Here is a 13,768-nt window from a genome sequence, read left to right as displayed (position 1 = left end):
AGTAATTCGGCCAATATTTGTTTGTCTCTGTCTAGACAGAGAGAGTGAGATTATATATAGATTATATATAATTTTTTTATATATATATTTTTTTTTTTAATCAAGAAATAAAGGCAACCTATTTCATAATTACATATATTGCACAAACTATTTTGTACAATTATTGTTCCTTAGGGAAGAATTTCTTACTGATCTCATATTCATACTTGCATGGCATTGGTAAGAGTGTATGTATATGCCACCTGAATGCAACAAAATCCCTTTTTACATTCTGAAATAAAAGCTGTCATCTGCATTCCGCAGCTACAGCCCTCCTTCAGCTCAAATAAAGACACTGAGGTGAGATGGAGACAAAGTAGACCATCATGCACTTCAGTGCCTTCAGAAAACCTCTAATCAAATGAAGATGGATTTTGTATGGTTCATTGTAACAACACAATTAATTATGCATGACAGAGACATTTATTGGGCTCATTTCACCCGGACTCCACTAAGTAACTGGACAAATCGGATTATAGTCCCTCTTCCCAAGGTAGGACAACTCTTATCAGGAGAACAGATCTCTGTCCGACAGACCATGATTTCATCATGACTCCATCCTTTGTTGGACAGACCTAGACGAATGTAGCTGTTGAAATTATTTTGCTTGAATTAAGTGGATTTCTGCAGGAATACAAGAAAGGGATAAAAACAATGTGATTGATAACTGCACAAATTAGAGGAGACTGGGGCTAGTTGTCACAAAGACCGTTTCTGAGTAAGAAGGTTTACTTCAAATGTGGTTTTTGTATGTGGTTTTCAAATAACAAGACCAAATGATAAACAAATATTCCTAAATAAATAAATAATGGTAAATTTAAAAATATGATATCATTTTATTATATTTATTGATTGGACAAACAGAAGAAAATCACTCTTTCATTCACCAAGTCTAGGACAGGTAAATATGTGTGTGTGTGTGTGTGTGTGTATTACAGATTCAGGAATAAATAAATTATATTTTCACAAAAGGTAAAAATAAATAAAATGTGTTTATCCTGGACAATAATGCTACAAATATTAAAAACTAATGTAATGTAAATGTAAAATGCAGTTTTTGTAGCTTAAAGTTGGCTTGTAAAATAATATAAAAATTAAAGTAAAAAGAAAAATGACGAAATAGCCTAAGTCTCCACAGTTCTAGCAATTTACATATGATACTTCCATTAAATGTAAGCCTATACAAATTCTATCCGCTATTAAATGAGAAATAGCAGCGTGTGAGAAGGTGCTCAAAGTTTTCAAGAAAAAAAAAGTGTTTAGTTTGATTCAGAAATTGAATCTAGCATTTAATTATGCATGTATTCTTCAAATAAAAGTAAGTGAGGCATCTATAAAACTATGGTTGACCACTGTTTAATAGAGGCAATAAAGAACGTGGACTCTATTGACAGGGATGTGGGTTAACCTTAATTCACTGACAAAGACAGCCGACAGTTTTCCATTCCTGCCCATATCATTGAAATGTGCTCCTTTTGTCTTAGGGACAAATTAAAGAATCATGGCGGGAAGAAGAAAAAAAGCATGCAAAACTGAATGAAATTACATAGGATTTAGCTGGCAGTCCTTGCTGTGTAAATGACACTCTTATTTCTTAAAATGGACTCCCTGGTGAACTGTTCCTTTCAATTTATTTCTCCATAGCTCACGGCCTCAGACCGCCCTTCTGCTATCTCTTTAATCCAATCACCCTCTCACTGGATGTTATTTATTTGCTTATTTATTTCTTTTCAAAGGATGGAACTGATTTTTATCAGAGGGTAGAAGTGCCTTTTGTTCCTGGTGAAACGGTGACTAACGACCTGCTATCGATTTGTTGGTTTGTCCATGATAGTGATGGCTGTGTGAAAGAGAAGCCATCTTTATATTTAGAATTATGCTACAGATATACCTCAGACATTTCCTGCCCTGCAGCATCCTGCCAAACAAATAACGCACGCGGAATAATAAATGATAATTACTGTCACCTCTGTGTATGATTAGTCAGAAACAGGCAGATAATTGTTGGGGATTTAGCTAGCAAATCCATTTATTTGAACTCCATTTATGTAAATGCACTGTTTAAAATAATAAAATAAAAACATGGACCAGAGAAAGATTCAGATGTGAAAGAAAATTGGGTTTTGGTTGGTAGTACAAATTGTGATCTTTTAAAAAAAAAAAAAATAATATATGAAAAATGTATATGATATCTATATGAACTTTTTTAAACAATTCCATAGAATTAAAAAGATTGTAAAGCATAATTTTCAATTAAAATTGAATTTGTTATATAATTTTTGGAAATAATATTTAGTATTTGACTATTTATTCAATGCTGTTTCAGTATGAACTCTGGAATACAGTTCTCTATATTGTATATTTGTATGTATGTGTGTATGTATGTATGTGTGTGTGTATATATATATATATATATATATATATATATATATATATATGTATGTATACATTATATATTTTTAGACATATATTTCTTTGTAAGCATTTATGGAATTCTTAAAAAAATTCTGAATGAAAATTGTTTCAGTGCATCAACTGTTATGCATATTTTGTAGAGCTAATCACATTATGCTGAAGCGAGATGTGCAACTCTCCAAGGCTTCAAAGAGTTTATAATTATAGAAATCAATCATTCACAATTATTTTATGAATGAAAACATACATGCATAGAAATAGTTCTCTCTCTGACTCTCTGCTTGAATTAGTTTAAAATGTACACAATCTGCTCCCTGAAAAGAGAATTTAAGGTGTTTCATTAATCTATTGAAGAAAAAGATTTAATAATTTAATAATTGCATGCGTTTATATTGGTTGCACATCAGGTCCTTTAAATGCTTTCACTTTATTGTAAATAGTTAAATTAAAAAAAGTATATAAGAAAAAGAATATAAATCTTTTTCAATATATAGATATAATTTGATGCTTAAATTAATGTTCCTCACATAGACAATGCACAAGTCGAACGTTTGTTTGTTTTGTTTTTTGTTGTTTTTTACTCTTTGTCAGTTCATTGCAACTTTTTGTACTGTAAATAAAACACAAACATAGATTAATTAAAATATCCTATACTCTTTAAAATAAATGTTCCAAAAAGGTTCCCCAAAGAACCTTTCAGTCAACTGCTCCATTGTTCCAAACAACCTTCTTTTTTTTAGCATGAAGAACATTTTAATAATCTACAAAATGTCTTTAAAGAACATTTTGTGGAATGGAAAGGTTTCATGGATGTTAAATGTTCTTCATGGCGCAATACATATCAATTGGAAACTTTTTTTTTTAAGAGTGTATTATTTATATTGTAGTTATTTAATACAATAATGCAAACATAAAAATCAAACTCTCACAACATTATTTTGGGGTGATATATATTTCATTTTTGTTTACAAATAACATCTATCATTGCTTCAAATATTACATTAGCCATATCTTTTTTCATAGCTGAAATAAATATATTGCACTTAAAAAAGGCATCAAAACAAAAATGGTCAGTTGTCTCCTTATGAGTAAGATACATCTGATACAGAAATACACACAAAAAAGGAATAAAGAGAAAACATTTGCTAATATATTGCAACTACATAACTGTTTGTACAGTCTGTTCATAACAAATCAAAGGCTTGAAATGGTGGGCACATTTTTTTATCAGCTTTACTCTAGACAAAACATTTAATCTGAATAAAACACCCTCAACCCTAAAAAGCATTGTGTGACTTTGTGTTTTTACGCTTGTCTTTCCTGTTCAAATTTGAAGAATAAATAAAAACCAGCATCATTAAGTTCCTCACACTTACACACACACACACACACCAGTTCCTCTTCATCTGGCTATTACAGCAAGCGCTGTTTCTCTGTGATTTGGTTTCAGGATGTTGATGAATTGTTGTCGATGTGATTGTACAAATAGGAACGCTTCAGCCACAAATCACCCAATTTCCCTCGTTCACCTGGGGAAGACGAGACTACTATTTAAAAGTTAGCCCATTATTTAAAGGTGTAGACTTCCTGCAAGCTGGCTGTCGACAAGCCGCCTCGAGTGGCTAAAGCTCAGTTTCTGGCACTGGAAAGAAATATTAGCCAGTTACGAAACACAAACCTGTCCATTTTGCTCTGGATTTTTTGTTTGTGACTCATTTGCCTCACGTATCCACTGGTTCATATCAGTTTCAGATCACCCTTGTTGTGTCTTTTTAATTCAATTATGTTAATTTATAGTTTTTCTTGCTGTAACACTCATGTTGTTCCAATGCACATACTGAAGAATAATAACCAAACAGTTCAAGTTCCCTTTAACTTCCATTTCATGGAGAAAAAAAAAAACATAATAATAATAATAATAATAATAATATTATATATATATATATAATGGAACTCGATACTGTTTGGTTACCAACATTCTTCAAAATATAGTTTTTGAGGGTGTGTAAATGATGAGAGATTTTTTATTTCTTGGAGAACTGTCTCTTTAAATATAAAATACAATAAAATGTCTTAAACTGTTTTTAAAGAAAATAAACTTTTCTGACCAGAGAGATAAAAGTAGTCTGTCCAGCATCACACGTATACCGTTTGCATCCAGTATTGCCGTTTTGAAATAGCACAGCGCCCTCTAGTGTCCACAGTTTGAACAGGAGGGCTGACTGGAGGGTGGGCAGCTCCACAGAGAGCGTATCATATCAGTAAGAGGTGATGGATCACGGGGAATGAGAAACAACAGTAGTCCAGTGTTACGTTCAGTGACTTATGTTCTCCCTCATCTGGCTCTGGGTGTCGATAAAGGAATGAATTAATCTTTAAAGAAACAGTTTTCCTAAAAATTACATTCTGTCATCATATACACACACTATCAAACCTGTATGAATATTTATCCTTCTGTGGAAAGCCAAATATATATATATATATATATATATATATATATATATATATATATATATATATATATATATATATATATATATATTGAAGAAAGTTGGTTCCCACTGACTTCCAGAACACAAAAAAAAAAATAAACGTTTGTAACCATTTTCAGTTCCCACTGATTTTCATTATACGGCTAGAAATACAATTGAAGTCAATGGGAATCGAAATGGTTTGGTTATCAGTATTCTTCAAAGTATCTTCTATTATGTTCTTTGGAAGGAAGAAAGTCATACAGGTTTGGAACGACATGAGGGTGATTAAATAATGACAGAATTTTCATTTTTGGGTGAACTATCCCTTTAAATTGTAGCATTAACACATCTGCAGATGAAGACGGATCTTATTAACACTAAAAACTCATGCTTAAAGTTCTGTTTTACAAGAATTCCTGTCCGTTGGGCTTTTCATTCTCAGCACATCCGGGTCGTTAGTCAGTGCCGTGTCAGTCAATATTATTTACATGTGATTCTTCCTTTCGTGTAAGCATGTGTGTATGGGTGCCGTATGTCTTCTCATGCCGGTGATTGGGAAATCTTATCAGGCTGAAGTGGCAGGAATCATACGAACGGGGTCATGACTGTGGAAGAATGGCGCAGTCCCTGGATGGCGGCGTAGGGCCCCTGCTGGAAATAGTGGTGGTAGCGTGGCATGTGGAAGGAGGGGAAGGTCGGCCCGCTGGCCTGCATGGAGCCGGCCAGAGCGGATGGGGTGAGAGGCATGCCCAGTCGACTGTAAGGGGGTAGAGAGCCCTGGATGGGGTGAGGAAGAGGACTGGCCAGGGACGCTGTGCTGGTTCCGATGGCAGACAGAGACTGAGGGTGCTGAAAGCCAGAGAAGCCAGACGTGGTGGTGACCCAGGAGCTGAGGGAGAGGTTGTCCGATGCAGTGAATGCTGAACCTGTATGGAAAGAATTGAATGCATTATTTGTACCATTAAATGAGCATATTTACACCATAATGCAAACATTTTTATAAATTTTTACAGAAAACAACCTGTTAAACTGTTAACCCTAAACCAAAACCTAACCATATAGTAAGTACAGCTTCTTAAATGTATAATTACATTGTAACAAGGACACCTTAAAATAAACTGTAATCAAAAACTGTTCTAGAAAACTGTGTGACATGGCATATGATTGCATTTTATATAAATAGTTTTGTTTCTTCTTATTTTTTGTTATCTACATTGTTCTGTGCTACATTTTCTGTTATTTAGTTCATGTTTATTTCACTATTTATTCATGTGTGTTACCCTGATGGTTCTTTTTGTGTACTGTCTATGTGATGAACTCTTATTAATCTTGTGCTGTATTATTATGATGGTTATCAGTACATTTTTAGTTACAAAGCCGATTTTGGAAGGTTTGTATATTTATATTATTTAACTGCATTTAATATATGGTTGTAGGTTGTAAAAACAGTGCATGGTTTACTCTTACAGGAACATTTTCTTACCTCTACTGTGTGCCAAGTGCCCATCTTCACCCAAGGTTTCCTCATCACCAGCATAAGTCCGAATGGGCGACCGGGCGTAAGAGTGCTTGTGGATCAAGCTCTCAACACTTTCCCTACAGCAGAATCAAAAGACAATAGCCCAAAATATATCTCTATATCCACAAATATTTGATCTGGTTACATATCCTAATTAAACTAAACAAATATTTTTCAAGCCATCAAATAATATCAATCTCACTTAAAGAGAATACAAATCTCCAAAAATAAACAATTAATTTTAGTCCATGAAATTAAAGCCAGAGGGGTTGAAAACAACACTAGGCCTAAATGACTAATATTGTATGAACAGAAGACAGTCTTAAATGCTTTAAATGACATGAGGTGCCACAATTTAGATTTTTGGGTAAAAAAAACATTTAGAAAATTTTAGTTAAATTTTTTTTCGTTGTATCTTTATGTCTTTTGTTTATTTTATTTTGAAATATTTTTTTAAAATTTAATTTCAATTTTAGCTTTAGTTTTTTTTGTACATCAAAGTACAAACAATTATTTTATTTCAGTAACAATGTGAGGAACTTCATAACATTTATTTACTATTCTGACATTTTAAACCACACCTTAAGTGTGAATATGCTAATTAATAACACATCCGAAGTGTCTCTCTGCAGCTTTGTGCTCGATGAATCAGACAGTTCATGCTAGCTTAAACAACAAGCACATAAAAATATGTTAACACACAGCAAGTGCATAGAGAGAAGTGTGTCTGCTAGCCTTGCAGTAAGTGCATTAGCTCCTGTTAGATTAGACTCCTCAGACAGGCTGAGATGGTCTGCATCACAAGAGCCATGCGTCCACATTAGCCTCCCAATTAAGTTAGGAAAGTGCAATATCTGTCAGCAGCGCAATACAAATATGTGTGTTTTTATCTGCGATGCGCTCCCGAGGAGAGCGGCCTCGCAGCCCTACAACTTGGGTGGCTGTTTTCAATCAGTCACGGGGCTCAATTGAATTACGCTGTGTTTTAGTGCAGTGCCCGACTCCAGACTAATGCGATTTCTGCAGCTCCCTGAAGATCAATTGATCAGATCTAATTCACAGCCCTTCCAAAGAGAAAAAGAAATAAGAGAGATGGAGAAAGAGAGAGAGAGCAGGATGCATTTTTGTGTGGTATTTTTGGCAGTCATTGACTTTGAGTAGTTCTTTCATTGTGGTCTGAAATGGAACTTTCTGGCAAATGTTTAACTGGAATGCTAATTTGAGAGCACATTGCCAAAAATCGGTCATTTCCAGCATTTCTAGCTTTATAAAATTATTTTTGGGTTTTCCAGTGAATTTTTAGTCAGAAAAGTGAGCGATACTGACCCTTTTTCTTGTGCATTTTTTTTTTAAAATTAATTCAGCAATATTTATATATATATATATATATATATATATATATAAGATATATTCATAATATATAGAAAGATATTGACATCTTTCTAAGTGTGTTTTCTTGTATATCTACATATAATATAATATTAGAATTTATATTATATAAAAAGTCAAATGTAATACAAATATTACCTTTATAAGCTATTTCTACCTGACCAAAACAAATCATAAATCTAGTTTTGTTGGTGTATATAAATTTATGTATATATATATATATATATATATATATATATATATATATATATATATAATATCTATATATATAATATATGTATATGTATATAATATAATATATGTATGTATATATATATATATATATATATAATATCATCATAAAAAAGTAAAAAAAAAAAAAAAAAAAAAAAATATATATATATATATATATATATATATTTAGAGAGAGAGAGAGAGAGAGAGAGAGAGAGATTTTTTTATGATGATGTTATTATTATTATTAATAATAATAATTAATTGGCCACATGAACCATACTTTTTTCCAGCTTTCCTTGAACCAACCCGCCCACACACGTCTAGGTCTAATGAGACTAATGAAAAGCCACTTGTGCACTTGTTAATGAGTTTGGCTGAACGTTCCCCACCACACACGCTCCTCACTCCTCAGAGCAGCTGCTCCTCCTTCTGCAATGAACACACGGCTAGCAGCAGAATTCCTCATACCTCTCAATATCCGTAAGCCTGGAGGAGTCTCTGAAGCCTTTGGCAAAAGGGTTGCTGTCAATCTTCAGTTTGGTTATCTGCAGCAAAAATAGGAAATGACTAAATTAATCCAGCAGCTCTTTTCTTCTCCCACATGATGTCACGAGCATTAAATGAAACATAAATCCAAATGGAATAATTGAAGTCCAGTACTGTTCTACTAAAATCACATCTATTTTAAACTGCTGCCAAAATATACTAATATAAATACCCAGTGGGAGAAATATACACTCAAAACATACATTTTGACTAAATATGTAATGGCTTTTCCAGCTGCCTTACAAAGGAGTTAAGAAAGAGGTTGATTTGTACTAACCAGCTGGTTCTGGTAAGCAGTGACCGCAGTGAAAACTGTCTCAGTGAAGACAAATGTACGAAACTCCTCAGACTTTAGATTAAGAAGTGACGCTGTGTGATCTTTCTTCTTGATGATATGAACTCGTGGTTGGTACTTGTGCATGGAGTTCAGGATTATCTGTTTAAGAAAATTGGTCAGGAATATAAGAAAATTTTAATTTTTTGTGATGAAGGAAAACTATAAATAAATATATAAACCAGGCTTTTGCAGAGTATTGCATTATGCATTTCATGAATTACTGAAATATTTATTATTATAATCATTATCTCTTTTTATCTTAACACAATAAAAAAAAAAACATTAGTCTACTTTTGCTATAAATTGCTGTGTTTTATATCTAAATAGGCTGTTAAATATATCATATACTTGAATAATCATTCTCATTAAAAAAAAAACATAAACGAAAGATTTGGTCTTTACAGGCAAAATATATTTTTTGTACAGCCACTCATGTTGACAGATATCTTTACAGATAGCCTAGGCTACTATTTTTGTTTTGCATTAAATAATTAGCTATAATTAGTACACACTGACATACACAGAATAAAATGTAAAGCCGCAATATATGGCACAGATTAAAAACAAAGCTTTGTGCTTACGTGTCCGTGCTGATCAAGTTCGTTGTTTGTAAGCTTCACTTTTTCGAAAGAAACCATTTGTTTCAATAGCTGTTCTCCTGTAAATGGCGAATCTGGATGCACGTACAACCTGTAATATAATAACAGGGGAAAAAAATTATGTTGTCTATTCGTTTGAATAAAGCCTGCGTTAATTATTTAGCCTATTCGATTTTTTTTTTACGTTTAAAATTTTCTTTGGATTTGAATCTAAAAATGACTAAATATATATATAGAACGTGCGAAATTCAAATATGTTCGAATTAGCCTGCACGTAGGCTATAGGCTACATTAAAAGTGAATTACCACTACAGTTTGTAAATGTAACAATTTACTAGTACTACTACATTTTTAGTTACACTGGCTGTTCACATTTTGTTTATGATTTAGAAACTTTTTTAAGTTATCAAAAACAGCAAAACAACGCATGCAGGTATGAAAAGCTTCTTACCTAGCAGGTAAAGGTGGATCTGCCTTTCCCGCCACAAGCCACGAGGATCTATGATAGGCATATCGATATCTCTTATTGTCCACCGGAACGATGTCCATTAGTACGATATATTTGGCGTCCGGATCCACTCCGGAAAATGATACACGAATTGTCGGAAACATTCGTCTGTTGAAACAATATTATGTATGTTTCTAAGTTATATTTAAGTTGATATCGTTGATATATTGAATTGATATCGTGAGAAAACATGATTTTGAGAATATGTTGGTTCAACTGTGTAAATCAAATGAGCTGAAGTAGCCTATTTTAGATGTGGTGACATTTTTAATCCCATGGCTACTGACAACAGGCCTGTCCTGCTAAATGCGTCTATTAAATGTACAACACAAATTCGTCTAAAAATACGAAAAGTAAAATAATTAAAGTTTTTTTTTTACCTTCCAGATTTTGTGATAATCATTTCCGTGCCGAGTTCGTGGAACTTGTCCCACAGTTCTTTGGTCTCGAGGCTGCAGGAGATCTTGGCCATCTCCTCGCTGGGGACGCAGGGGCTCGTAGGGATGAGCGGCTCGGTACATAACGGAGCTCCGCCGCCGCTGCTGCTGCCGCTGCTGAAGTCACCGTGGGAGTCCATCGAAGGCAGGTCTGCGAGGTTTGGATGGCACGACGACTTCTCCACGAATTGTTCTAGAATTAAAAAAAAAGGATCACGAATTACAAAATATATGTTGCACAAATGTATTGCAGTTAGTGTTACAAAAGATGTTAAAGTCTGGGACAAGCATGCAGAATTGGGTTTGGATCTAATAAAATATACAAAAACAGCATAACATCATTTGCTTTAACATTGCATGTTTAGTTTTATAATTATTATTAATATGAGCTTATATAAAATATAAAAATAATATATAGGCTAGCTATAAACATAATTCACATTGCTATAATTAATAATGTCCTAAAATAAATAGTATTTACGCGTGCTTAAATGTTGATGAAGGATCATAAGTAGGCTATTTCTTTCTTTTTTTATTTTTATTTTTTACGTTTTTATTAATATTGCCTGAAATTTAAAAGGACAAACTGCATAGAAGCGATAGAAAAGTTTAAATGCTGTGGGCATAAAACCAAATATTGTTGTTGTTTTTAATTTAATATACTGCTAGGCAAATAGGACTTCCCTTCTATCTTAATATTGTAAATGTAAATAAACTGTTGGGCGTATGAGGTGTTTTGTCGCTTGTGGGTTTAGGCGACCTCCTAAATTAAATATATTAATTATGATTAGCCTTAGCCAGAAAAGCAAACATTATTAACAAAAGAACACAAATTAGCCAAATACAAAATCTCACTTGTTGATCTAATATTTTTCATTTCATAGCACATAGCTTAATTTAATCACTCATTTATTGACAGGTCACAATTTGACTATTTCCTTAGAATATTCGCATTTTTACGGCCTCAGAAGCGCATGCAATCGTATAACCCACTGAAAGCAGTGTCATTAGCCTACTTTAGTTGTTTTACACTAGGCTATTTTTTATATATAACTGCTGTAGTTTGACGCTGATGTCACTCTACGCCTTACATGCAAACGCATGTCACTGTTGCAAAACACGGAAACACTTTTGCTATCAAAACTCATAAAAGAGTCAGATCTGCTCTCACCCAGCGGCTTGATGGTATTTTCCTCCGCCTCCTTGTCCTTCGGTTTCCCACTTGACATGAGTGCGGCTATGGAGAAAGCATTCGCCCTAGAAGAGAGCTGAGGCTTTGGGGAAGAGGTGTACTCCATGATGCGAGTGCTGAAAACTATTCTCAACAGCACAAATGTCCAGAGTAAGTCCCGAAACGAGTTTAAATGGCAAGATGATGTTTAAGTCAGGACTAAGAAGCTTGCAGGCTACAGGCTGATGCGTTTGTTACTTCCAAATCGGTTGGGACATTATGTGTCTCGCTCAAGTCACCCTCTAGTTCTCTTGCAAAGCAAGATCTTCATTGTAAGTTTTGGACACTAGCAGTCTCCTTAATTTCACTAGCCCCTCCGTCGTACACAGCCACGACCAATCGTTGTGTTGCTTCTAGATCATTGGCTCTTCAAGATCCTGCGCTCAGTTTATTTACAAATCCTACTTCGGTGACCGCTTGGCTCATGAATATTAATTTATGCACGTGACGTTAACCTTCCTGATTTGTCGAAAGTCTGACGCTAGTGAGCGGGCGTCAGTGAGATTTTTGATAGAGGCGTGGCTTAACAATATTTACTCACTTTTGTGACAGGCCACCTCAAGCAACGTCAGAACGACATTAATAATATTCATGAGTTCACCCGTAATGATTTCGACTACTGGGCGCTGCGTAGACCTGAAAGAGCCGTCAAAATGCAAAATAAACTTCATCAGTGTTTAACACGTCACTTCTGTCTACACTAAAACGCTGGTTATGTATATAAGCTTACATCATGCATGAAAACTTAAATGTCCACATCTTGTAAAGGAATGCTACGTGACATGACAAATGTTTTATCACCTAGAATGAAACTATCCTAGCCTACTTGGATTTGTTTATATGTTTTTATGCTATGATGTAATATAATCCATTATGCAGAACACCTTTTCTCTGACAAAAAAACAGGTCCAGACGTTTTCACAATAAGAATATTGTATTAGTTTAAGTAAAATTTTATTCTAAGAATTTTAAACTAGTTAGGCTAGCCTACTGCTATAATGTTGGAAAGCAAAACATAGGCTATTTATCAATGTTCTGATTTTGTCGCTTGTTTTAAACGACATCGTTCTGTATAACCCGTAGCCTACAAATAAGCGAGAGAGAAAAAAAACAGAAAATAGACAGGCTATTTTTACGCTACTAATCTGACTTTATAGTAATTGAAAAATGAGAACAACAAAGTCACAGCAAAAGTAGGCTAAAGAAAAACACAAAAATAGGTCTTATACCATTCTAGCCTATTATAAATAATAAATATTATTATTATTTGCCTATTATTATTTGTGTTATTATTTTCTTAATTTTTATTTTCGTATTGAATAACATCCCTTATCTAATTAGTAAAAGTAGCGTTTCTCTATTTTTGAACTTTTGATAAGAACAAATCCTGTCTAGACGCCACCTCAAGCCACCGCTCTCCCTTGATGCCAAAATTGAGACACAGGCCCTTTGTCAAGTCAAACACTTAGTAAGCTTATGCCGATAAAGCTTGGTGAAATCATTACTGCAGATTTTAACTACTTTTCTTACAAATAAGCATTTATGTCGCGTTATGTCTAGGTTTAACTGGTCAGCTGTGACGTGATGAGACTTAACAGTACCACTCCTAAATGCTTATTTTTCATATATGAACGCACACAATAAAGGTAGGATATCTGTTTTTGATTATTCTCTGTTGAATCACTAATAATATTAGCTTTTATAGTAGGCTATATACACTTCCTGCGCGTGCTCGTCTGTATATAAATATAGGCTATATCCTAAAAGCGCTGACTCTGGTGCATTCTCCGCTTGAGGAATCACCTCATCCTCAATGTCACTCTCTCTGGAGAGACGCAAGAGCCCCAGATCTACAGCGTTTAAACCCATTAAGACGACACTCAAATGCAAATCCAATGCTGCAGATATATTATAAGGGACCTTGGCTGGAAAAAAATTAGATTACTGTGCAATTGCCAGCGGATAATGTGCTAAAAGCTTTCCCACTTAGCGTAACTCCTTACTGAATATTATTCACACTTTCGGGGCCGATGTGCCAGGACAGCCGGCCCATGGCGA

At 34.1% G+C, this 13,768-nt stretch overlaps 1 protein-coding gene across 2 annotated transcripts; it reads right to left on the bottom strand.

Moving 5' to 3' along the window:
- Window positions 1-4,974: 4,974 nt before the first annotated feature.
- On the bottom strand, window positions 4,975-12,107 carry tbx20 (T-box transcription factor 20). Of its 2 annotated transcripts, none has more exons than XM_026283580.1 (8): window positions 11,651-12,107; window positions 10,423-10,672; window positions 9,986-10,150; window positions 9,517-9,625; window positions 8,876-9,034; window positions 8,521-8,597; window positions 6,412-6,527; window positions 4,975-5,854 (listed from the first exon to the last, which is right to left on the bottom strand). In XM_026283580.1, exons 1-8 carry the CDS (start codon window positions 11,775-11,777, stop codon window positions 5,514-5,516), a joined length of 1,344 nt encoding a protein of 447 aa, XP_026139365.1. In that variant the 5' UTR covers window positions 11,778-12,107; the 3' UTR covers window positions 4,975-5,513. The 2 variants fall into 2 exon arrangements, with proteins under 2 accessions (XP_026139365.1, XP_026139366.1); XM_026283581.1 differs by having other exon boundaries at window positions 6,412-6,524.
- Window positions 12,108-13,768: the final 1,661 nt, after the last annotated feature.

This window comes from Carassius auratus, chromosome 16, assembly GCF_003368295.1.
Source record: "Carassius auratus strain Wakin chromosome 16, ASM336829v1, whole genome shotgun sequence".
NCBI lineage: Eukaryota > Metazoa > Chordata > Actinopteri > Cypriniformes > Cyprinidae > Carassius > Carassius auratus.
This window is presented reverse-complemented; position numbering and strand designations above follow the sequence as displayed.